At 49.6% G+C, this 26,410-nt stretch overlaps 1 protein-coding gene across 1 annotated transcript in view; it reads right to left on the bottom strand.

The window, feature by feature from the left end:
- LOC140493638 (receptor-type tyrosine-protein phosphatase mu-like) overlaps window positions 1–26,410 on the bottom strand; it is a gene marked incomplete at its 5' end in the record, with an annotated part of 88,766 nt that overhangs the window by 16,293 nt on the left and 46,063 nt on the right. Inside the window, 5 exons of the mRNA XM_072592303.1 lie at window positions 3,406–3,531; window positions 5,091–5,225; window positions 10,099–10,178; window positions 22,196–22,295; window positions 26,220–26,369. Of these exons, the coding sequence (XP_072448404.1) occupies window positions 3,406–3,531; window positions 5,091–5,225; window positions 10,099–10,178; window positions 22,196–22,295; window positions 26,220–26,369 (591 nt within the window). The remainder of the gene's footprint in view (window positions 1–3,405; window positions 3,532–5,090; window positions 5,226–10,098; window positions 10,179–22,195; window positions 22,296–26,219; window positions 26,370–26,410) is intronic.

The following is a 26,410-nucleotide window of genomic DNA, read 5'->3' as shown; positions in this document are numbered from 1 at the left end:
CTCACACTAGCCATTTCTGCCTGGGGGTGGGGGGGCGGTCCCTGGCTATCTGCTCTATCTATGCCTCTCTATCTATTACCTTGTATACCTCTATCAAGTCACCTCTCTGCCTCCTCCTCTCCAGTGCGAAACACCCAAGCTCACTCAACCTCTCTTCATAAGACAAGCTCTCCAATCCCAGCAGCATTTTGGTAAATCTCCTCTGCACCCTCTCTAAAGTATCTAGATCCTTCTCCTAATGAGGCGACTAGAACGGGATACAATACGTATTCCAAATCTGGTCTAATCAGGTTTTTATAGAGCTGCAGCAAAACCTCGTGGCTCTTAAACTCAATCCCCCCTGTTAATGAAAGTCAAAATACCATACGCCTTTTTAAAACCCTATCAACTTGAGTGGCAACTTTGAGAGATCTATGTATGTGGTCCCCAAGATCACACTGTTCCTCCACACTGCCAAGAATCCGGTCCTTAATCCTGTATTCAGCATTCAAATTTGACCTTCCAAAACGAATCACTTTGAACAACATCATTTTCAAATTAAATGGAAACTTCTATTCTACAGTGGTCATATTCCCTAAACGTTCTTTTACAACAAGGTTATTAATTGGCCCTTTCTGATTTGCATAATGCCACATTCAAAGTAATCTGTGTCCTTGTTGATTCCTCAATGTATTACTTTGAAAATGATCTTGAACACATTTAGGGGAAGATGATGGCCCTCGTGGTATAATCACTACACGATTAATCCAGAAATTCAGCTGATGTTGTGAGAACCTGGCAGGTGGTGGAATTTGAATTCAGTAATAATCTGGAATTAAGAATCCACTGATGACTGTGAAACTATTGTTGATTTTTAGAAAAACCCATCTGGTTCAGTAATGTCCTTCAGAAGTGGAAATCACCATCCTCACATGGTCTGGCCTACATGTGACTGTAGATCAAAGTGGTTGACATTCAACTGCCCTCTGAAATGGCCTGGGAAGCCACTCAGTTCCAAGGCAACTAGAGATGGGCAATAAATGATGAAGAGCCAGCAACACCCATGCCCCATGAGTGAATAAAGAAAAACCATTCCAGGAAGCTTTCCTCCACACCCAACCTAGTCCCACCTGCCAGCACCCAGCCCATATCCCTCCAAACCCTTCCTATTCATATACCCATCCAAATGCCTCTCAAATGTTCCTCTGGCAGCTCATTCCATACACGTACCACCCTCTGTGTGAAAAAGTTGCCCCTTAGGTCTCTTTTATATCTTTCCCCTCTCACCCTAAACCTATGCCCTCTAGTTCTGGACTCCCCCACCCCAGGGAAAAGACTTTGTCTATTTATCCTATCCATGCCCCTCATAATTTTGTAAACCTCTATAAGGTCACCCCTCAGCCTCCGACGCTCCAGGGAAAACAGCCCCAGCCTGTTCAACTTCTCCCTGTAGCTCAGATCCTCCAACCCTGGCAACATCCTTGTAAATCTTTTCTGAACCCTTTCAAGTTTCACAACCTCTTTCCGATAGGAAGGAGACCAGAACTGCACACAATATTCCAACAGTGGCCTAACCAATGTCCTATACAGCTGCAACATGACCTCCCAATTCCTGTACTCAATACTCTGACCAATAAAGGAAAGCATACCAAATGCCTTCTTCACTATCCTATCTACCTGCGACTCCACTTTCAAGGAGCTAAGAACCTGCACTCCAAGGTCTCTTTGTTCAGCAACACTCCCTAGGACCTTACCATTAAGTGTATAAGTCCTGCTAAGATTTGCTTTCCCAAAATGCAGCACGTCGCATTTATCTGAATTAAACTCCATCTGCCACTTCTCCAGATCCTGTTGTAATCTGAGGTAACCCTCTTCACTGTCCACTATTTCTCCAACTGCAAACTTACTAACTATACGTGCTATGTTCATATCCAAATCATTTATATAAATGACGAAATGTAATGGACCCAGCACCGATCCTTGTGGCACTCCACTGGTCACAGGCCTTGACCAGTTGACAGAGCTCAACTCCCCAATGGGGAAGGATCCAGTTCTTTTATTTATTAATGGACCCAATCACCAGATGAACAAGTGACAAAAATACACGCTAGGAGCCCTGTAACAGTAACCAAAAACCAATGGGAAAATAAGGAAGCTGACTAAATCGGAATATCAATGGGAAGGAAAGTGTTGCACCCCAGCCCCTATCTTGAAAAGCTGCAACATTATGAGTGAACATTGCATGGTCCCTTTCCGAGGACACTCTAGGTAAGAAATCCAGCTTCTTTTCTTTCTGTAAATAAATCCAATCACCAAATTTCAAACATACGGAAAGAATTTGTCCTCCTGAGCTTTAATGATTATTCTTCCTTTTCTGAACTGGGGACCTTTTAAGTGTGAGGTGGGAACCATTACACTACAGAAAAGCGGTCCTGAGAACCCACAGTGTTTTGTTAAAATAAACTCACTCCCACCAAAATTACCAAAATACCCAATTAACAAACATTGCCCACCAGGGTCACTCTAGAGAGCTAAAATACCAAATTAACCATGTGCCCAATTGGAAACAGGAGCACCCACCTGATACAGAATGAAAACAACAATCTAAAAAGGTGTGAGAGGGCAAGGTAGGGTAAGAATGAACCTGGCTGTTGTCTTTTTACCAATTATAAGTGTAACAAAAATAGTTGTTTTGTAACCCTGAGCTGCGTTTTTAATTTAAGATGTTGCAGTTTCACATTCAGGAGCTGCCATTTCACTTTCATAGCCACTGTGAACAAACTAGGTATTTTTTCTGTTATCAAGAAATGCACTATGAAATCAACTAATTACAGCAGCAAATACTGCCGACTAGGGACAGTGTAAAAGTAAAAGAAATCAAAAAGGGGAGAAATGAACAAGCAGAACCTAGCTCTTTATTTTGAGAAACCAACCATCAATCTCTTGGAAACAAAATGCTGAACAGCCAAAGAGAAAATAGTTTACAAAGACATTAAGGCTCACTTCCTGAACAACTGCCACAATCTCCAATTCCAAGATTCACAAGTTGCTGAGTGAAGGCCATTCTCTATATCCCAACCCCAAATGCTTGACCCTTCTTTCTGAGAACGTGTCCCTCTGGGGGACCTGTCCCAGGTTGACCCTGACAAGATTCTTCAGAATCCGTTGGACACAATGAGATCCTCCCACATTCTTCTAAACTCCAGACACCCAGATTTCTCTGCCCTGTCACAGGACAACACCTCCCCCTCCCAATCCCAGAAGCCTCCTGGAGTAAGGCTCAGTGTCAAATTTTCTGTCTGTATTATAAACACATTCTCTTGCATCAGGATCACTGTGATCATTTGGCCCCAGGCAATAACCGCTGTTCCCTGACCCTCTCCCCCAGCCAATGCCTCCCCTGTGCTGGCCAAGGCAGAGATTCACCTGTTTGTGTTTACTGAGGGTGAGGCGTCGCTCTGTGAATTCTGCCTGCAGTTTCTCAGAGACCAAGGTCACCTGGAACGGGCCATAGTCGCTGGAACCATCTTGAGGCCAGAATGCAACATAGGTCTAGAATGACACAATCAGAGATTGATTACAGGACAGAGCATGGTCAGTCGGTCAGTCGGTCAGTCGGTCAGGTCTCTGTACTCCACCCTGAACATTTTCACCCACAATCCAGCAGGAACAGTGGGCAGCCCATTGGTGCCTGATGATGTAGAAATGCCCAACACTGCCCAATGGCCTACACCATCCCACCCCATCTCTAACCACACCCCACACCCCCTGTCTCTAACCACACCCCACACCCCCTGTCTCTAACCACACCCCTGTCTCTAACCACACCCCCTGTCTTTAACCACACCCCCTGTCTCTAACCACACCCCCATCTCTAACCACACCCCCGTCTCTAACCACACCCCCTGTCTTTAACCACACCCCCATCTCTAACCACACCCCCGTCTCTAACCACACCCCCATCTCTAACCACACCCCCTGACTCTAACCACACCCCCATCTCTAACCACACCCTCGTCTCTAACCACACCCCCTGTCTCTAACCACACCCTCGTCTCTAACCACACCCCCTGTCTCTAACCACACCCTCGTCTCTAACCACACCCCCTGACTCTAACCACACCCCCTGTCTCTAACCACACCCCCATTTCTAACCACACCCCCTGACTCTAACCACACCCCCTGTCTCTAACCACACCCCCTGACTCTAACCACACCCCCTGACTCTAACCACACCCCCTGTCTCTAACCGCACCCCCATCTCTAACCACATCCCATTCTTTACCACACCCCCATTCCCTCACCACACCCCCATCCCGAACCATACCCCCTGTCTCTAACCACACCCAATCTCTAACCACACCCCCTGCCTATAACCACACCCCCATCTCTAACCACTCCCTCGTCTCTAACCACACCCCTGTCTCTAACCACACCCCCTGCCTCTAACCACACCCCCATCTCTAACCACACCCCTGTCTCTAACCACACCCCGTTCCCTCACCACACCCCCATCCCTCACCACATCCCCATCCTTCACCACACCCCCATCCCAAACCACACCCCCATCCCAAACCACACCCCCCATCCCTCATCACACCCCCATCCCAAACCACTCCAATCCCCAAGCAACCTCAATTCCTAACCACCAAAACCCTATCCCTAACCAACCCCCAATCCTTAACCCCTCATCCCTAACCCCTTCCCATCCCCATTACACCCATCCCTAACTCCATTCCCATCCCTAACCTACCCCCCCGCACCCCCCCCCACCAAAGGCTTGGCGCATTGTTGTTGCTTTTTATTTTTTCTCTCGTGGATCTTGGGCCCAAGGGGTGGGGCTGAAGCTGTAAACAGAGGCATCAACTCAGATACCCTAACATCATCAACACCTTCAGAGTAACCCCCTGCTGATACGTCCCCCCCTCCCCAACCCTTACACCCCTCTCTGGGAGTGGCCACCTTTCACCCTGGGAAACCAAGGAGTGCCCTTTTCCCCTGGACTGATCCCTGACCACCTGGAATAACGTCCTGTCCCCAGGAGTGAGCCCAGCTCAGGTGGGAGGTTGGCCATGTAAAGGGGAGTGTTGTAATAACAGGCCGATGCTCACATTGTCCAGATCCGCCAGCTGGCTCATGGTCACAATTGATACACAGCTGAGATCATACACCAGCGCCCAGAAATCCACCATTGTCAGATCGAGTGGCAACTGCGTCATTATAAATCCATCCTTCTTCAAATAGGACTGAGGGCAGATAAAAATACAAATGAGAAAATGACAACATTCATCCATTCTCCTTCACACACTGGAATATCCACTCAATCTGGAATCCAATGTGGATTTCACTGGCTGGGCCCAACATCTATTGCCTGTCCCTAGTTGCCCCCTTGAGAAGGTGGGGGGGGGGGAATTGAGCTGCCTTCTTGAATCGCAGCAGTCCATGTGCTGTAGGTAGACCCACAATGTCCCGTAGGGAGGGAATTTCAGGACTTTAAGCCGGCGACAGTGAAGGAACAACGATATATTTCCAAGTCAGGGTGGTGAGTGGCTTGGAGAGGAACTTGCAGGGGGGTGGTGTTCCCATTTACAATTTTTGTGGGTTTGGAAGGTGCTGTCTGAGGATCTTTGGTGAATTTCTGCATCTTGTAGCTGGTACAGACCACTGCTACTGAGTGTCAGTGGGGGAGGGAGGGGATGTTTGAGGATGTAGTGTCAATCAAGTGGCTGCTTTGTCCTCATTGGTGTCGAGCTTCTTGAGTGTTGTTGGATCTGCCCCCATCCAGGGGCAAGTGTGGAGTATTCCCTCACACTCCTGACATGTGCCTTGTAGATGGTGGCACAGCAGACATGTGGAGACTGTTTAAGGAGCAGTTGTTGCGAGTGATGTATGAATTTGTTCCTCTGAGACAGGTAAGAAGGGGTAAGATTAAGGAGCCTTGGATGACATGAACAGAGGAGCTTCTCGTCAAAAGGAAGAAGGCAGCTAATGTAAGGTGGAGGAAGCAAGGATCCAGCACAGCTTTAGAGGATTACAGGCTAGCTAGAAAAGAGCTCAGAAATGGACTGAGGAGAGCCAGGAGGGGACACGAGAAAGGCTTGGCAGGAAGGATTAGGGAGAACCCAAAGGCATTTTACTCATACGTGAGGAATAGGAATGATCAGGGAGAAGGTAGGGCTGATCAGGGATAGCTGAAGGAACTTGCACATGGAGTCTGAACAGATAGGGGAAGTTCTAAATGGGTTTTTTGCTTCGGTTTTCACCAAGGAAAGGGACCTGATTGTGAATGAAAACTTTATGAGGAGCTGGGATACAGTCTTGACCAGATCAAGATCGATGAAGTTGATGTGCTGGAAATTTTGGAAACCATTAAGATTGATAAGTCCCCAGGGCCAGACCAGATTTATCCGAGGCTGCTCTGGGAAGCGAGAAAGGAGGTTGCTAAGCCGCTGGTGAAGATCTTTACTTCCTCACTCTCCACGGGAGACATACTGGAGGATTGGAGGGAGGGGAATGTTGTTCCTCTTTTCAAGAAGGAGAATAGGGAAATCCCTGACAATTACAGACCAGTCAGTCTTACATCAGTGGTCAGCAAGGTTTTGGAAAGAACTCTGAGGGATTGGATTTATGACTATTTGGAAAAGCATAGTGTGATTAAAGGCAGTCAGCATGGCTTTGTGAGGGGCAGGTCATGCCTCACAAATCTTATTGAGTTCTTTGAGGAGGTGTCAAGACAGGTCGATGAAGGTCGAGCAGTGGATGTGGTGAATATGGGACTTCAGCAAGGCATTTGATAGGGTTCCCCATGGTAGGCTCATTCATAAAGTCAGGAAGTGTGGGATACAGGGAGATGTGACTGTCTGGATTCAGAATTGGCTGGCTGACAGAAGGCAGAGAGTGGTTGTAGATGGAAAGTATTCTGCCTGGAGGACAGTGTTGAGTGGGGTCCCACAGGGCTCTGTTCTTGGGCCTCTGCTCTTTGTAGTTTTTATAAATGACTTGGACGAGGAGGTTGAGGGGTGGGTTAGTAAATTTGGTGACAATACAAAGGTTGGACAAAGTTAAAAATCGCACAACACCAGGTTATAGTCCAACAGGTTTATTTGGAAGCACTAGCTTTCTGATCGCTGCTCCTTTGTCAGCTGGCTGTGGAGTGTCGCTCCAAAAGCTAGTGCTTCCAATTAAACCTGTTGGACTATAACCTGGTGTTGTGCGATTTTTAACTTTGTACACCCCAGTCCAACACCGGCATCTCCAAATCATGACAAAGGTTGGCGGTGTCGTCGATCGTATAGAGGGCTACTGCAGGCTGCAGCGTGACATAGACAGGATGCAGAGTTGGGCTGAGAAATGGCAGATGGAGTTCAACCTGGATAAATGCGAAGTGATGCATTTTGGAAGGTCAAACTCGAATGCTGAATATAGGATTAAAGACAGGATTCTTGGCAGTGTGGAGGAACAGAGGGATCTGGGTGTGCAAGTACATAGATCCCTCAAAGTTGCCACCCAAGTGGATATGGTTGTTAAGAAAGCATATGGTGTTTTGGCTTTCATTAACAGGGGGATCGAGTTTAAGAGCCGCGAGGTTTTGCTGCAGCTCTACAAGTCCCTGGTGAGACCACACTTGGAATATTGTGTCCAGTTCTGGTCGCCCAACTGTAGGAAAGATGCAGTGGCTTTGGAGAGGGTGTAAAGAAAGTTTACCAGAATGCTGCCTGGACTGGAGGGCTTGCCTTATGAAGAGAGGTTGACTAAACTTGGACTTTTCCCTCTGGAGAGGAGGAGGAAGAGGGAAGACCTGATTGAGGTGTACAAAATGAGTGGAATAGATCGAGTCAATAGCCAGAGACTTTTCCCCAGGGCAGGATTGACTGGTACGAGAGGGGTCATTGTTTGAAGATATTAGGAGGAAGGTATAAAGGAGACATCAGAGGTAGGTTCTTTATGCAGAGAGTTGTGAATGCATGGAATGCGTTGCCAGCTGTGGTGGTGGAAGCAGAGTCACTGGGGACATGTAATCCACTGCTAGACACGCACATGGATAGCAGTGAGTTGAGGGGTGCGTAGGTTATTATATTTTACATTAGGATTAAATCTCGGCACAATATCGTGGGCCAAAGGGCCTGTTCTGTGCTGTACTTTTGTATGTTCTATGGACAGGCTTTGTGGAGTCAGGAGGTGAGTTAGTCACCATAGTATTCCCAGCCTGTGGCCTGCTCTTGTAGCCACTGTGTATACAGAGCGGGTCCAGTTGAGTTTCTGGTCAAAGGTACATCCCAGGGTGTTGATAATGGGGGAATCAGTGATGGGAACACCATTGAATGTCAAGGAGGTAAAAACAATGACTGCAGATGCTGGAAACCAGATTCTGGATTAGTGGTGCTGGAAAAGCACAGCAGTTCAGGCAGCATCCAAGGAGCTTCGAAATCGACGTCCATTGAATGTCAAGGGGCAGTGGTAAGATTGTCTCTTGTTGGTGATGGTCATGATCTGGCATTTGTGTGACACAGATGTTACTTGCCACTTATCATCCCTGTCAACCTGGGTGGCAACTTTCAGGGATCTATGTACATGGACACTGAGATCCCTCTGCTCATCTACACTACCAAGAATCTTACCATTAGCCCAGTACTCTGCATTCCTGTTATTCCTTCCAAAGTGAATCACCTCACACTTGTCCTCATTAAACTCCATTTGCCACCTCTCAGCCCAGCTCTGCAGCTTATCTATGTCTACAATATCCTTCAGCATTATCCACAACTCTAACATCCTTAGTGTCATCTGCAAATTTACTAACCCATCCTTCTACACCCTCATCCAGGTCATTTATATAAATGACAAACAGCAGTGCACCTAAACAGATTCTTGTGGTACATCACTGGGAACTGAGCTCTAGGTTGAATATTTCCCATCAACCACCACCCTCTGTCTTCTTTCAGCTAGCCAATTTCATAAATTGATTAAACTTGTATTTGAACACGGACTGTTCCAGTACCTGAGGAGTTGTGAACGGTGCTGAACATTGTGTAATCATCAGGGAACATCCCCCAGTTCTGACCTTCTGGTGGAGGGAAGGTCATTGATGAAGCAGCTGAAGATGGTTGGGCCGAGGACCCTCCCCTGAGGGACTCCTGCAGAGATGTCCTGGAGCTGAGATGACTGACCCTCCACAACCACAACCATCTTCCTCTGTGTCAGGTCTGACTCTAACCAGCGGAGTGTTTGCCCCCTGACACCCCCTGATTCCAGTTTTGCCAGGGCTCCTTGATGCCACACTCGGTCGAATCTAGCCTTGATGTTTAGGGCTGTCCCTCTCCCCTCCCCTCCCCTCTGGAATCCAGCTCTTTTGTCCATGTTTGAGCCAAGGCTGGAATGAGGTCAGGAGCTGAGTGACCCTGGGGGATCCCAAACTGGGCGTCACTGAGCAGGTTATTGCTGAGCAGGTGCTGCTTGATAACTCTGTTACTGACACCATCCATCACGTTACTGAGGATCGAGGGGAGACTGATGGGATAGGAATTGGCTGGGTCGGATCTGTCCTGCTTTTTATGTACAGGACATACCTGGGTAATTGTTGAGTGGATAAGGGGCTGAAGTACGTCTTAAATAGGGAGTAGGTTTTAAGAAGTATCTTAAAGTAGGAAAGCAAGGGCTGAGAGACTGAAGGAGGGAATTGCAGACCTTCGGCTCCAGTCAGCTAAAGGCACAGCTATGAATGGTGAAGTGATTAAAATTGGAGCTGCCCAAGTAACCAACATTAAAGCAGTGCAGAGATCAGAAAGGGACATGGGGTAGAGGAGATTATCTGTGTAAAAGGGTGTGATAGCCGAGGGATTTGCAAAGAAAGATGGCAATTTGAAATTTGTCTGAGTTGGAGTCAATGTAGGTCAGTATTGGAGGTAGTGGTGTGGGTTTTGGAGGGGAGGGGGGAATCAATTCATCAAATCGATCACAGTCAGTTTAATATGGTCTGGCTGAACCCCAGTCCACGGACAACGGAATGTGAGAGAGTGCATTGGAATTGTCTGGAGAAGCATTATTAGTGATGGAGAGACTATGGGATGGGAGGGTATTGCAGGATAAATTAGCTCAGGGCTAGGAGAAATATTTGTATCTTACATCAGCAAAGACTGCATTGATGTATCCGCAGGACCCATCGACATTCCTCACCGACATCAAACTTGGCCGCACGTGCTCCGCTGTTTCAGAACAAATACAGACAACAGCTTCAGTCTGGTACCTTCACTAGGAGGGAGGGGGTGGGGGGTGGGGGGTGAAGGGTCAAGGTGGTGGTGCATATTAGAATGGGGGGGTGTCAGGGTTAGAATGGGGGTGGGGAAGGGAGTGAGGATAGAGGTGAGGATTGGAGTCAGGGTGGGCGTGAGGCCAGGGGTCAGGGTGGGGGTGGGAGTAGGGGTGAAGGTGGGGTCAGGGTTGGGGATGAGGGTGGGGTGAGGGTGGGGGTCAGGGTTGGGGATGAGGGTGGGGGTCAGGGTTGGGTTCAGGGTATGGGTCAGGGTTAGGGGTGACAGTGGGCTCAGGGTTGAGGTGATGGTGGGGTCAGAGTTGGGGTTGAGAGTTGGGGTCAGGGTATGGGTCAAGGTGAGAATGGGGATGGGGATGGAGGATAGAAAGGCAGATTTCCTTTGGTTTTTTCTCGCCATGCAGATAGGGGGAGGTGTACCTCGATGTAGCAGAAATGGCCCTGAACTGTGGGAGGGTCAAGTAGCGTCAAGTGAAAGGTCACGACCTGGGGGCTTTGACCCCATTGTACCGTAAACCCACCCATTCTCCATGTTTCCACCATCCCCACTGGATATTGAAACCCCTATGCCAACTTAAAGTTAACTTGTACCAACGTACTCTGAGCTCAGACCTCCCAAACCAACTTACTCAGTATCTACCAAGGGAAGGGCTCAAGGATCATACTGAGGTTAAATAAAATAAAATTCCTAGAATCTATTACAGATTTCACGAGTTAAAAACCTCGGATTCATGAAAGTCAATTCAATACATTTAAACTTCCCCAAATAATAAAATTACTTGGAAAACAAATATTTGTATTCATAACCCCACATCAAAAACAGCTAACCATTTGGTGTTCAAACTCAGGTAAAAGTGACTGTATATTGAAGAGAGGGAGTTGTCAAAATTGTGAGAATGTTCCAGGGAGATCCCTTAGGGATGTGTCAACAAATAAAAACTCAATCTACGAGCGCAGACTGTTTTCTGACTCACAAACATAAGTTAGCTGTTTATTTCAATTTTAAAGGAACAGATTATTCAAATAAATTGACAGTGTGACAGTTCCTTATCTGCTTTTACAATGTGCTTACTACAAACAGTGTAATGGCTGCACTATGGGATAATGCCATTGCTCCAGTGAAAATGGCCTCAGGTAGAACTGAGCACTGAACACAAGTGGGCCTCTGAGTATTGGCTTTCCTAGTGTGAGGGTCACAACCCACTCTCGTTATCCACCCCCTGACCCCCTCAATGTGCCCCAATGTGAGAGCCACACCCCATTCACATCCCCAAGGGATAATGGAGATATAGAGACAAAGAGAGAGGGAATGATGGAGACAAAGAGAGAGAGAGAGAGGGGATGATGGAGACAGAGAGAGAGGGAGGGGATGATGGAGACAGAGAGAGAGGGAGAGGGGATGATGGAGACAGAGAGAGTGAGAGAGAGAGGATGATGGAGACAGGGAGAGAGAGAGGGGATGATGGAGACAGAGAGAGAGAGAGAGAGAGGGGATGATGGAGACAGAGAGAGAGAGAGAGGATGATGGAGACAGAGAGAGAGAGAGAGAGGGGATGATGGAGACAGAGAGAGAGAGAGAGAGGATGATGGAGACAGAGAGAGAGAGAGAGAGAGAGAGGGGGGATGATGGAGACAGAGAGAGCAAGAGAGGGGATGATGGAGACAGAGAGAGAGCGAGAGAGAGAGGGGATGATGGAGACAGAGAGAGAGGGAGGGGATGATGGAGACAGAGAGAGAGGGAGAGGGGATGATGGAGACAGAGAGAGTGAGAGAGAGAGGATGATGCAGACAGAGAGAGAGAGAGAGGGGATGGTGGAGACAGAGAGAGAGAGAGAGAGGGGATGATGGAGACAGAGAGAGAGAGAGAGAGAGGATGATGGAGACAGAGAGAGAGAGAGAGAGAGGGGATGATGGAGACAGAGAGAGAGAGAGAGAGGATGATGGAGACAGAGAGAGAGAGAGAGAGAGAGAGGGGGGATGATGGAGACAGAGAGAGCAAGAGAGGGGATGATGGAGACAGAGAGAGCGAGAGAGAGAGGGGATGATGGAGACAGAGAGAGAGAGAGGGGATGATGGAGACATAGAGAGAGAGAGAGAGAGAGAGAGGGAGGATGATGGAGACAGAGAGAGAGAGGGGTTGATAGAGAAAGAGAGAGAGAGAGAGAAGATGGTGGATACAATGAGAGAGAGAGAGGGGATGATTGAGACAGAGAGAGAGAGCGAGAGAGAGAGGGGATGATAGAGACATCGAGAGAGAGAGAGAGAGAGGGAGAGAGAGGGGATAATGGAGAAAGAGAGAGTCAGAGAGGATGATGGAGACAGAGAGAGAGAGAGAGGGGATGATGGAGACAGAGAGAGAGAGAGAGAGAAAGAGAGAGGGGATGATGGAGACAGAGAGAGAGAGAGAGAGGGGATGATGGAGAGAGAGAGAGAGAGAGAGAGAGGGGATGATAGAGACATCGAGAGAGAGAGAGAGAGAGGGGATGATGGAGAAAGAGAGAGTCAGAGAGGATGATGGAGACAGAGAGAGAGAGAGGGGATGATGGAGACAGAGAGAGAGAGAGAGAGAGAGAGGGGATGATGGAGACAGAGAGAGAGAGAGGGGATGATGGAGACAGAGAGAGAGAGGGGATGATGGAGACAGAGAGAGAGAGAGAGAGAGAGAGAGAGGGGATGATGGAGACAGAGAGAGAGAGAGAGGATGATGGAGACAGAGAGAGAGAGAGAGAGGATGATGGAGACAGAGAGAGAGAGGATGATTGAGACAGAGAGAGAGAGAGAGAGGATGATGGAGACAGAGAGAGAGAGAGAGAGAGAGAGAGAGGGGATGATGGAGACAGAGAGAGAGAGAGAGGGGATGATGGAGACAGAGAGAGAGAGAGAGGGGATGATGGAGACAGAGAGAGAGAGAGAGAGAGAGAGGGGATGATGGAGACAGAGAGAGAGAGAGAGAGAGGGGATGATGGAGACAGAGAGAGAGAGACAGGGGATGATGGAGACAGAGATGGAGACAGAGAGCGGGAGAGAGAGAGAGAGGATGATGGAGACAGAGAGAGAGAGAGAGAGAGAGGATGATGGAGACAGAGAGAGAGAGAGAGAGAGAGAGGATGATGGAGACAGAGAGAGAGAGAGCAAGAGAGGGGATGATGGGGACAGAGAGAGAGAGAGAGAGAGGGAGGATGATAGAGACAGAGAGAGAGGGGGGTTGATAGAGAAAGAGAGAGAGAGAGAAGATGGTGGATACAATGAGAGCGAGAGAGCGGATGATTGAGACAGAGAGAGAGAGCGAGAGAGGGGATGATGGGGACAGAGAGAGACAGAGAGAGAGAGAGAGAGAGAGAGAGAGGGGGGATGATGGAGACAGAGAGAGAGAGAGGGGATGATGGAGACAGAGACAGACAGGGAGAGAGAGAGGGGATGATGGAGACAGAGAGAGAGAGAGAGAGATAGAGAGAGGGGATGATGGAGACAGAGAGAGAGAGAGAGAGAGTGGATGATGGAGACAGAGAGAGAGAGAGAGAGAGAGGATGATGGAGACAGAGAGAGAGAGAGAGAGGGGATGATGGAGACAGAGATGGAGACAGAGAGAGAGAGAGAGAGAGAGAGAGAGAGAGAGGATGATGGAGACAGAGAGAGAGAGAGGATGATGGAGACAGAGAGAGAGAGAGGGGATGATGGAGACAGAGAGAGAGAGAGAGAGAGAGAGAGAGGGGATGATGGAGACAGAGAGAGAGAGGGGATGATGGAGACAGAGAGAGTGAGAGAGAGAGGGGATGATGGAGACAGAGAGAGAGAGAGAGAGAGAGAGAGAGAGGGGATGATGGAGACAGAGAGAGAGAGAGGGGATGATGGAGACAGAGAGAGAGAGAGAGAGAGAGAGAGGGGATGATGGAGACAGAGAGAGAGAGAGAGAGAGTGGATGATGGAGACAGAGAGAGAGAGAGAGAGAGAGAGAGAGGATGATGGAGACAGAGAGAGAGAGAGAGGGGATGATGGAGACAGAGATGGAGACAGAGAGAGAGAGAGAGAGAGAGAGAGAGAGGATGATGGAGACAGAGAGAGAGAGAGAGAGAGAGAGGGGATGATGGAGACAGAGAGAGAGAGAGAGAGAGAGAGAGAGAGGGGATGATGGAGACAGAGAGAGAGAGAGAGAGAGAGTGGATGATGGAGACAGAGAGAGAGAGAGAGAGAGAGAGAGAGGATGATGGAGACAGAGAGAGAGAGAGAGGGGATGATGGAGACAGAGATGGAGACAGAGAGAGAGAGAGAGAGAGAGAGAGAGAGAGAGAGAGAGGATGATGGAGACAGAGAGAGAGAGAGGGGATGATGGAGACAGAGAGAGAGAGAGAGAGAGAGAGGGGATGATGGAGACAGAGAGAGAGAGGGGATGATGGAGACAGAGAGAGTGAGAGAGAGAGGGGATGATGGAGACAGAGAGAGAGAGAGAGAGAGAGAGGGGATGATGGAGACAGAGAGAGAGAGAGAGAGAGAGAGAGAGAGGGGATGATGGAGACAGAGAGAGAGAGAGAGAGGATGATGGAGACAGAGAGAGAGAGGGGATGATGGAGACAGAGAGAGAGAGAGGGGATGATGGAGACAGAGAGAGAGAGGGGATGATGGAGACAGAGAGAGAGAGAGAGAGAGAGGGGATGATGGAGACAGAGAGAGAGAGGATGATTGAGACAGAGAGAGAGAGAGAGAGGATGATGGAGACAGAGAGAGAGAGAGAGAGAGAGAGAGAGGGGATGATGGAGACAGAGAGAGAGAGAGAGGGGATGATGGAGACAGAGAGAGAGAGAGAGGGGATGATGGAGACAGAGACAGACAGGGAGAGAGAGAGGGGATGATGGAGACAGAGAGAGAGAGAGAGAGAGAGAGAGGGGATGATGGAGACAGAGAGAGAGAGAGAGAGAGGGGATGATGGAGACAGAGAGAGAGAGGGGATGATGGAGACAGAGAGAGAGAGAGGGGATGATGGAGACAGAGAGAGAGAGGGGATGATGGAGACAGAGAGAGAGAGAGAGAGAGAGGGGATGATGGAGACAGAGAGAGAGAGGATGATTGAGACAGAGAGAGAGAGAGAGAGGATGATGGAGACAGAGAGAGAGAGAGAGAGAGAGAGAGAGGGGATGATGGAGACAGAGAGAGAGAGAGAGGGGATGATGGAGACAGAGAGAGAGAGAGAGGGGATGATGGAGACAGAGACAGACAGGGAGAGAGAGAGGGGATGATGGAGACAGAGAGAGAGAGAGAGAGAGAGAGAGAGGGGATGATGGAGACAGAGAGAGAGAGAGAGAGAGGGGATGATGGAGACAGAGAGAGAGAGAGAGGGGATGATGGAGACAGAGATGGAGACAGAGAGAGGGAGAGAGAGAGAGAGGATGATGGAGACAGAGAGAGAGAGAGAGAGAGAGGGGATGATGGAGACAGAGAGAGAGAGGGGATGATGGAGACAGAGAGAGTGAGAGAGAGAGGGGATGATGGAGACAGAGAGAGAGAGAGAGAGAGAGAGGGATGATGGAGACAGAGAGAGAGAGAGAGAGAGAGAGAGAGAGGGGATGATGGAGACAGAGAGAGAGAGAGAGAGGATGATGGAGACAGAGAGAGAGAGGGGATGATGGAGACAGAGAGAGAGAGAGAGAGAGAGAGAGAGAGAGAGAGGGGATGATGGAGACAGAGAGAGAGAGAGGGGATGATGGAGACAGAGAGAGAGAGGGGATGATGGAGACAGAGAGAGAGAGAGAGCGAGAGAGAGAGAGAGGGGATGATGGAGACAGAGAGAGAGAGAGAGGATGATGGAGACAGAGAGAGAGAGAGAGAGGATGATGGAGACAGAGAGAGAGAGGATGATTGAGACAGAGAGAGAGAGAGAGAGGATGATGGAGACAGAGAGAGAGAGAGAGAGAGAGAGAGAGGGGATGATGGAGACAGAGAGAGAGAGAGAGGGGATGATGGAGACAGAGAGAGAGAGAGAGGGGATGATGGAGACAGAGACAGACAGGGAGAGAGAGAGGGGATGATGGAGACAGAGAGAGAGAGAGAGAGAGAGAGAGGGGATGATGGAGACAGAGAGAGAGAGAGAGAGAGGGGATGATGGAGACAGAGAGAGAGAGAGAGGGGATGATGGAGACAGAGAGAGGGAGAGAGAGAGAGAGGATGATGGAGACAGAGAGAGAGAGAGAGAGAGAGAGGATGATGGAGACAGAGAGAGAGAGAGAGAGAGAGAGAGGATGATGGAGACAGAGAGAGAGAGAGCAAGAGAGGGGATGATGGGGACAGAGAGAGAGAGAGAGAGAGGGAGGATGATAGAGACAGAGAGAGAGGGGGGTTGATAGAGAAAGAGAGAGAGAGAGAGAAGATGGTGGATACAATGAGAGCGAGAGAGGGGATGATTGAGACAGAGACAGAGAGCGAGAGAGGGGATGATGGGGACAGAGAGAGACAGAGAGAGAGAGAGAGAGAGAGAGGGGATGATGGAGACAGAGAGAGAGAGAGGGGATGATGGAGACAGAGACAGACAGGGAGAGAGAGAGGGGATGATGGAGACAGAGAGAGAGAGAGAGAGAGAGAGAGAGGGGATGATGGAGACAGAGAGAGAGAGAGAGAGAGTGGATGATGGAGACAGAGAGAGAGAGAGAGAGAGAGAGAGGATGATGGAGACAGAGAGAGAGAGAGAGGGGATGATGGAGACAGAGATGGAGACAGAGAGAGAGAGAGAGAGAGAGAGAGAGAGAGAGAGAGAGGATGATGGAGACAGAGAGAGAGAGAGGATGATGGAGACAGAGAGAGAGAGAGGGGATGATGGAGACAGAGAGAGAGAGAGAGAGAGAGAGAGAGGGGATGATGGAGACAGAGAGAGAGAGGGGATGATGGAGACAGAGAGAGTGAGAGAGAGAGGGGATGATGGAGACAGAGAGAGAGAGAGAGAGAGAGAGAGAGGGGATGATGGAGACAGAGAGAGAGAGAGAGAGAGAGAGGGGATGATGGAGAGAGTGAGAGAGAGAGAGGATGATGGAGACAGAGAGAGAGAGGGGACGATGGAGACAGAGAGAGAGAGAGAGAGAGAGAGAGAGGATGATGGAGACAGAGAGAGAGAGAGGGGATGATGGAGACAGAGAGAGAGAGGGGATGATGGAGACAGAGAGAGAGAGAGAGAGAGAGAGAGAGAGAGAGGGGATGATGGAGACAGAGAGAGAGAGAGAGGATGATGGAGACAGAGAGAGAGAGAGAGAGGATGATGGAGACAGAGAGAGAGAGGATGATTGAGACAGAGACAGAGAGAGAGAGGATGATGGAGACAGAGAGAGAGAGAGAGAGAGAGAGAGAGAGAGAGAGGGGATGATGGAGACAGAGAGAGAGAGAGAGGGGATGATGGAGACAGAGAGAGAGAGAGAGGGGATGATGGAGACAGAGAGAGAGAGAGAGAGATAGGGGGGATGATGGAGACAGAGAGAGAGAGAGAGAGAGAGGGGGGATGATGGAGACAGAGAGAGAGAGAGAGAGAGGGGATGATGGAGACAGAGAGAGAGAGAGTGGGGATGATGGAGACAGAGATGGAGAGAGAGAGAGGGAGAGAGAGAGAGAGGATGATGGAGACAGAGAGAGAGAGAGAGAGAGGATGATGGAGACAGAGAGAGAGAGAGAGAGAGAGAGGATGATTGAGACAGAGAGAGAGGATGATGGAGACAGAGAGAGAGAGAGAGAGAGAGAGGGGATGATGGAGACAGAGAGAGAGAGAGAGGGGATGATGGAGACAGAGAGAGAGAGAGAGGGGATGATGGAGACAGAGAGAGAGAGAGAGAGAGAGAGGGGATGATGGAGACAGAGAGAGAGAGAGAGAGAGGGGATGATGGAGACAGAGAGAGAGAGAGAGGGGATGATGGAGACAGAGATGGAGACAGAGAGCGGGAGAGAGAGAGAGAGGATGATGGAGACAGAGAGAGAGAGAGAGAGAGAGGATGATGGAGACAGAGAGAGAGAGAGAGAGAGAGAGGATGATGGAGACAGAGAGAGAGAGAGCAAGAGAGGGGATGATGGGGACAGAGAGAGAGAGAGAGAGAGGGAGGATGATAGAGACAGAGAGAGAGGGGGGTTGATAGAGAAAGAGAGAGAGAGAGAGAAGATGGTGGATACAATGAGAGCGAGAGAGCGGATGATTGAGACAGAGAGAGAGAGAGAGAGAGAGGGGATGATGGAGACAGAGAGAGAGAGGGGATGATGGAGACAGAGAGAGTGAGAGAGAGAGGGGATGATGGAGACAGAGAGAGAGAGAGAGAGAGAGAGGGGATGATGGAGACAGAGAGAGAGAGAGAGAGAGAGAGAGAGAGGGGATGATGGAGACAGAGAGAGAGAGAGAGAGGATGATGGAGACAGAGAGAGAGAGGGGATGATGGAGACAGAGAGAGAGAGAGAGAGAGAGAGAGAGAGAGAGAGGGGATGATGGAGACAGAGAGAGAGAGAGGGGATGATGGAGACAGAGAGAGAGAGGGGATGATGGAGACAGAGAGAGAGAGAGAGCGAGAGAGAGAGAGAGGGGATGATGGAGACAGAGAGAGAGAGAGAGGATGATGGAGACAGAGAGAGAGAGAGAGAGGATGATGGAGACAGAGAGAGAGAGGATGATTGAGACAGAGAGAGAGAGAGAGAGGATGATGGAGACAGAGAGAGAGAGAGAGAGAGAGAGAGAGGGGATGATGGAGACAGAGAGAGAGAGAGAGGGGATGATGGAGACAGAGAGAGAGAGAGAGGGGATGATGGAGACAGAGACAGACAGGGAGAGAGAGAGGGGATGATGGAGACAGAGAGAGAGAGAGAGAGAGAGAGGGGATGATGGAGACAGAGAGAGAGAGAGAGAGAGGGGATGATGGAGACAGAGAGAGAGAGAGAGGGGATGATGGAGACAGAGAGAGGGAGAGAGAGAGAGAGGATGATGGAGACAGAGAGAGAGAGAGAGAGAGAGAGGATGATGGAGACAGAGAGAGAGAGAGAGAGAGAGAGAGGATGATGGAGACAGAGAGAGAGAGAGCAAGAGAGGGGATGATGGGGACAGAGAGAGAGAGAGAGAGAGGGAGGATGATAGAGACAGAGAGAGAGGGGGGTTGATAGAGAAAGAGAGAGAGAGAGAGAAGATGGTGGATACAATGAGAGCGAGAGAGGGGATGATTGAGACAGAGAGAGAGAGCGAGAGAGGGGATGATGGGGACAGAGAGAGACAGAGAGAGAGAGAGAGAGAGAGAGGGGATGATTGAGACAGAGAGAGAGAGAGGGGATGATGGAGACAGAGACAGACAGGGAGAGAGAGAGGGGATGATGGAGACAGAGAGAGAGAGAGAGAGAGAGAGGGGATGATGGAGACAGAGAGAGAGAGAGAGAGAGTGGATGATGGAGACAGAGAGAGAGAGAGAGAGAGAGAGAGGATGATGGAGACAGAGAGAGAGAGAGAGGGGATGATGGAGACAGAGATGGAGACAGAGAGAGAGAGAGAGAGAGAGAGAGAGGATGATGGAGACAGAGAGAGAGAGAGGATGATGGAGACAGAGAGAGAGAGAGGGGATGATGGAGACAGAGAGAGAGAGAGAGAGAGAGAGAGAGGGGATGATGGAGACAGAGAGAGAGAGGGGATGATGGAGACAGAGAGAGTGAGAGAGAGAGGGGATGATGGAGACAGAGAGAGAGAGAGAGAGGGGATGATGGAGACAGAGAGAGAGAGAGAGAGAGAGAGAGAGAGAGAGAGAGAGGGGATGATGGAGAGAGTGAGAGAGAGAGAGGATGATGGAGACAGAGAGAGAGAGGGGATGATGGAGACAGAGAGAGAGAGGGGATGATGGAGACAGAGAGAGAGAGAGGGGATGATGGAGACAGAGAGAGAGAGGGGATGATGGAGACAGAGAGAGAGAGAGAGAGAGAGAGAGAGAGAGAGAGAGAGGATGATGGAGACAGAGAGAGAGAGAGAGGATGATGGAGACAGAGAGAGAGAGAGAGGATGATGGAGACAGAGAGAGAGAGGATGATTGAGACAGAGAGAGAGAGAGAGAGGATGATGGAGACAGAGAGAGAGAGAGAGAGAGAGAGAGAGAGAGAGAGAGAGGGGATGATGGAGACAGAGAGAGAGAGAGAGGGGATGATGGAGACAGAGAGAGAGTGAGGGGATGATGGAGACAGAGACAGACAGGGAGAGAGAGAGGGGATGATGGAGACAGAGAGAGAGAGAGAGAGAGTGAGGGGATGATGGAGACAGAGAGAGAGAGAGAGAGAGGGGATGATGGAGACAGAGAGAGAGAGAGAGGGGATGATGGAGACAGAGATGGAGACAGAGAGAGGGAGAGAGAGAGAGGATGATGGAGACAGAGAGAGAGAGAGAGAGAGAGGATGATGGAGACAGAGAGAGAGAGAGAGAGAGAGGATGATGGAGACAGAGAGAGAGAGAGCAAGAGAGGGGATGATGGGGACAGAGAGAGAGAGAGAGAGAGAGGGAGGATGATAGAGACAGAGAGAGAGAGGGGGGTTGATAGAGAAAGAGAGAGAGAGAAGATGGTGGATACAATGAGAGAGAGAGAGGGGATGATTGAGACAGAGAGAGAGAGCGAGAGAGGGGATGATGGGGACAGAGAGAGAGAGAGAGAGAGAGAGAGAGAGAGAGAGAGGGGATGATAGAGACATCGAGAGAGAGAGGGGATGATGGAGACAGAGAGAGAGAGAGAGGGGATGATGGAGACAGAGAGAGAGAGAGAGAGAGAGAGAGAGGATGATGGAGACAGAGAGAGAGAGAGAGGGGATGATGGAGACAGAGATGGAGACAGAGAGAGGGAGAGAGAGAGAGAGGATGATGGAGACAGAGAGAGAGAGAGAGAGAGAGGATGATAGAGACAGAGAGAGAGAGAGGGGTTGATAGTGAAAGAGAGAGAGAGAGAGAGAAGATGGTGGATACAATGAGAGAGAGAGAGGGGATGATTGAGACAGAGAGAGAGAGCGAGAGAGGGGATGATGGGGACAGAGAGAGAAAGAGAGAGAGAGAGAGAGAGAGAAGGGATGATAGAGACATCGAGAGAGAGAGTGAGAGAGAGAGAGAGAGAGGATGATGGAGACAGAGAGAGAGAGAGGGGATGATGGAGACAGAGAGAGAGAGAGAGAGAGAGAGGGGATGATGGAGACAGGGACAGACAGGGAGAGAGAGAGAGGGGATGATGGAGACAGAGAGAGAGAGAGAGAGGGGATGATGGAGACAGAGACAGAGAGAGAGAGAGAGACAGAGAGAGGGGATGATGGAGACAGAGAGAGAGAGAGAGAGAGAGAGGGGGGGATGATGGATTCAGAGAGAGAGAGAGAGAGGATGATGGAGACAGAGAAAGAGAGGATGATGGAGACAGAGAGAGAGAGAGAGAGAGGGGGGATGATGGATTCAGAGAGAGAGAGGGGATGATGGAGACAGAGAGAGAGAGGGGGGTGATTGAGACAGAGAGAGAGAGAGAGAGAGAGAGGTTGGTGCAGACAAAGAGGGAGAGCGAGTTAGGGGATGATGGAGACAGAGAGAGAGAGAGAGGATGATGGAGACAGAGAGAGAGAGAGAGAGAGAGAGAGAGGGGATGATGGAGACAGATAGAGAGAGAGAGAGAGGGTGGATGATCGAGACAGGGAGAGAGAGACAATGATGGAGACAGAGAGAGAGACAGAGAGAGGATGATGGAGACAGAGAAAGAGAGAGAGAGAGAGGGAAAGGATGATGGAGACAGAGAGAGAGAGAGAATCTGAGGAGGAAGGGAGGAGGAGGGGGAAGAGTAGCAAGAGTGCGGGGAGACAGGGACAGTGAGAGAGAGGATGAGAGCAATAAGGGACGGGGGGGGAGTAAGAGGCAAACAAGAGAGACGCAGCAAGGAAGGCGGCCAGAGAGTAACAGAGGGAGGGAGAGCTGCTTGAGCAGAGAGAGTGCACCGAGACTGTCAGTGTGCTCCTTACCTGGCAGGATATTGGGGAATCGGTTTTTGATCTGGTTGCAGGTCTTCAGCCCCTCTCTGTGACGGTGGAATTCGAAGAGCTGACTGAACGTCTGCAGGGTCTGGTCATCAATACAACAGAAGGGTATCAGTCATTCAGTAGATGGAGAGAGAGAGAGAGAGAGAGGGAGAGAGAGAGGAATGTTATCCTTGCGGGACATGCACATACACACACAGACACACACACAGACACACACAACACACACACACACACGCACACACAAACAGACACATACACTCACACACACACAGACACACTCACACACAAACAGACACACACACTCACACACTGACACAGACACAGACACACGCTCACACACACACAGACACACACACACAGACACACACACACACAGACAGACACAGACACACACACTCACACACAGACATTGAAGTGGTGAATGTCCCTAGAGACAGTCAAACACACAGACAGGACACAGGGTAAATGATCTGAAACAGCCCTTCCACTGCACCACACTGTCACTCAGCCTGTCCTAGGATGACCAACATTCAGGAAAACATTGAGAATCACTAACACCGTGTGAGATGGGTCAGACTTCAAACTGATCTCGCAGCTCAAGCCTGGGTATCCCTGAGGCGCTGTGGGCCATCAACAGCAGCAGAACTGTACTCCAGCACAATCTGTAACCTCATGGCCCGACATATCCCCCACTCAACCATTACCATCAAACCAGGGGATCAATCCCCTACAATTTGCCTCCTGATGTAACAGGTCCACAGATGATGCCATATCCATGGGCCTGTACTAATCCCTGGAACATCTGGACAACAAGGATACCTACACCAGACTCCAGCGCATCAACTACAGCTCCGCCTTCATTATCCCCTCCAGACTGATCGCAAAACTCCAGGACCTTGACCTTGGCTTCGGCCCCTGCAACTGGATACTCAGCTTCCTGACCTATAGACCACAGTCAGTGAGTATAGACAACAGGACCCCCCTCCATAATAACATTCAACACTGGGACCCCTCAAGGATGGATTCTCAGCCCCTCCTGTCCTCCCTGTACACCCACGACTGTGTTGCTAAATTCCAAACAACTGCCATTAACACATCTGCTGACGATACCCCCGTGTGGGATGGACATCTAAAAACAATGAGAGGAGAGAGAAAGGAGAGGGCTTGGTGATGTGGTGCAATGAGAACAGCCTATCTCTCAACCTCAGCAAAACTAAACACCTGAACATTTGACTTCAGAAATAAAGGAGGAGGACATGCCCCCATCTACATCAACGGAGCTGAGGTTGAGAGGGTGGACAGCGTCAGGTTCCTCGGAGTGACAATAACTGGTATCCTGTCCTGGACTTCTCACGTAGATGAGATGGTCAAAAAGACCCAACAATGTGCCATGTCCTTCAGGACTCTCACCAACGTTTACAGATGCACCATTGAGAGTATACTGTCCAGGAGGTCAGTCATCTCAGCTCCAGGACATCTCTGCAGGAGTCCCTCAGGGTTGTGTCCTCGCCCCAACCACCTTCAGCTGCTTCATCAATGACCTTCCCTCCACCAGAAGGTCAGAAGTGGGGGATATTCCCTGATGATTGTACAATGTTCAGCACCGTTCACAACTCCTCAGATACTGAAACAGTCCATGTTCAAATACAACAAGATCTGGACAATCTCCAGGCTTGGGCCGACAAGTGGAAAGTAACATTCACACCACACACATACCAGGCTATGACCATCACCAACAAGAGACAATCTAACCACTGCCCCTTGATATTCAATGGTCTTACCATCACTGAATCCCCCACTATCAACATCCTGGGGGTTTGCACTGAATTAAACTGGACTGAACACAGTGACTATACGAGCAGGTCAGAGGCTGGGAATACTGCGGTGAGTTACTCCCCTCCTGACTCCCCAAAGCCTGTCCACCATCTACAAGGCACAAGTCAGGAGTGTGAGGGAATACTCCCCACGTGCCCCTGGATGGGGGCAGCTCCAACAACACTCAAGAAGCTCAACACCATCCAGGACAAAGCAGCCTCTTGATTGGCACCACATCCTCAAACATCCCCTCCCTCCCCCACCGACACTCACTCGCAGCAGTGTGTACTATCTACAAGATACAGAAATTCACCAGAGATCCTCAGACAGCACCTTCCAAACCTACAACCACTTCCATCTAGAAGGACAAGGGAAGCAGATACATGGGAACACCACCCCCTGCAAGTCCCCCTCCAAGCCCCTCACCATCCTGGGCGGCATGGTGGCACAGTGGTTAGCACTGCTGCCTCACAGTGCTAGAAACCCAGGTTCAATTCCCATCTCAGGCGACTGTCTGTGTACAGTTTGCACATTCTCCCCGTGTCTGCGTGGGTTTCCTCCCACAGTCCAAAGATGTGCAGGTCAGGGTGAATTGGCCATGCTAAATTGCCCGTAGTGATAGGTGAAGGGGTAAATGTAGGGGAATGGGTCTGGGTGAGTTGCTCTTCGGAGGGTCGGTGTGGACTTGTTGGGCCGAAGGGCCTGTTTCCACACTAACTAATCTAATCCAATCTAAAAAACATAAAGAACTGTGGATACTGGAAATCAGAAACAAAATCAGAAATTACTGGAATGCACCTATCCTGATGTTAGAAATCCTAAACCCCAAATGAGAGCGGTATTATTTATTATACACCTTTATCATTAAAAAACCGTTTCTTGGTTGGACTGTGGACAGCTTTTACGAATAAAATAACTTTAAAAAAAATCACCAGACAGCAGAAATTGTTATTCTCTCCATTACTCCATCTGATTCCCCGAATATTTTAAAAACTTCAAAGAATTCATCCCTTGAACAGCTGAACTTCGAGGGAATACAACCTTGATCTCTTCTGTTATCGTTCCTTATAAATGAACCCTTAGAGTTCTGGATCATTCTGGTGAATTTACACTGTACCAGATTGGTGAGGATGAGGTCAGTATGTTTTTCCCTCCCCACCTGTCCCAGACCCAGTCCAGCAGCAATGTCCTTTAGGACCCGACCAGCTCGATCAGTAATGATCTTGGTGGGGGGGCATTGAAATCCCCCACCCAAAGGACATTCCATGCCCTCCCCACCCTCAGGGCTTCCTCCAAGTGTTGTTCAGCTGGGGGGGGGAGGATGGTGTGTGGTAATCAGCAGGAGGTTTCCTTTCCCATGTTTAACCTGAAGCCACAAGGCATCATGAGGTTCAGAGTCAATTGTTGAGGACTCCCAGTGCAACTCCCTCCCGACTGTATCCCACAGTGCTGCCACCTCTGCTGGGTCTGTCCTGCTGGTGGGACCGGACACATCCAGGGATGGTAATGGTGGGCTGTGGGACATAGAACATACAACGTTACAGCACAGTACAGGCCCTTCGGCCCTTGATGTTGCACCAACCTGTGAAAATGATCTGATGTCTATCGAACCAACACTGGTCCATTATTATCCATATGTATGTCTAACGCCCTTAAGGTCGGCGAGCCCACTACTGTTAGAGGCAGGCCGTTCCACACCCCTACTACTCTCGGAGTACCCCTTACATTGTCTGGAAGGTATGATTCTGTGAGAGTGACTTTGTCAGGCTGTTGCTTGACTCATCTGTGAGACAGCTCTCCCAGTTCGGACACAGTCTCCAGATGTTAGTCCTTTCCAACAATGTGTGTTGGGGTTTCAATCCTGTCTCAGAAGGATTCATCCAGACTTTGGCTGTGTCTGTCACCTACCCCTGAGCACTGTGCCACCATCAATCCCAATATCCTCACTGGGCCAGGTGAGTTTGGAACCTACAATGGCCAGCCTGGTTAACAACTGGATTGTCATCATTTGCCAGGTCCTGGTGTCAGCTGTTTCTCTGTGGGCAGGAGTCACTAATGAGAATAAGATGGGAATGTGCTGTCCTTGCTCATCTCCCTGGAATTGTCCACCCAATCGGGAAAAAGCCTCACAGATGGGACATTGATAGTCCAGACTGCCAGGCAGCAGCTGCTCACTCTGACTGACACATACCTCATACTCCTTACTGAAGCCATTACTGAGGGTGTAAGTATCTTTCTCAGCCATGATCTTCATACACTGTCCAAAATCCTTCAGGGAGATCGAGGTATCTCCAAACGTCAGAGCCTCCAACAGCACGAGATAAATAAATTTATACTGATCCTGGAGCAAGCAGACAGAAAGACTGGGTCAGATCTAGGCCG

The sequence above is a fragment of the Chiloscyllium punctatum genome, chromosome 2 (genome assembly GCF_047496795.1).
Source record: "Chiloscyllium punctatum isolate Juve2018m chromosome 2, sChiPun1.3, whole genome shotgun sequence".
Taxonomy (NCBI): Eukaryota; Metazoa; Chordata; class Chondrichthyes; order Orectolobiformes; family Hemiscylliidae; genus Chiloscyllium; species Chiloscyllium punctatum.
This window is presented reverse-complemented; position numbering and strand designations above follow the sequence as displayed.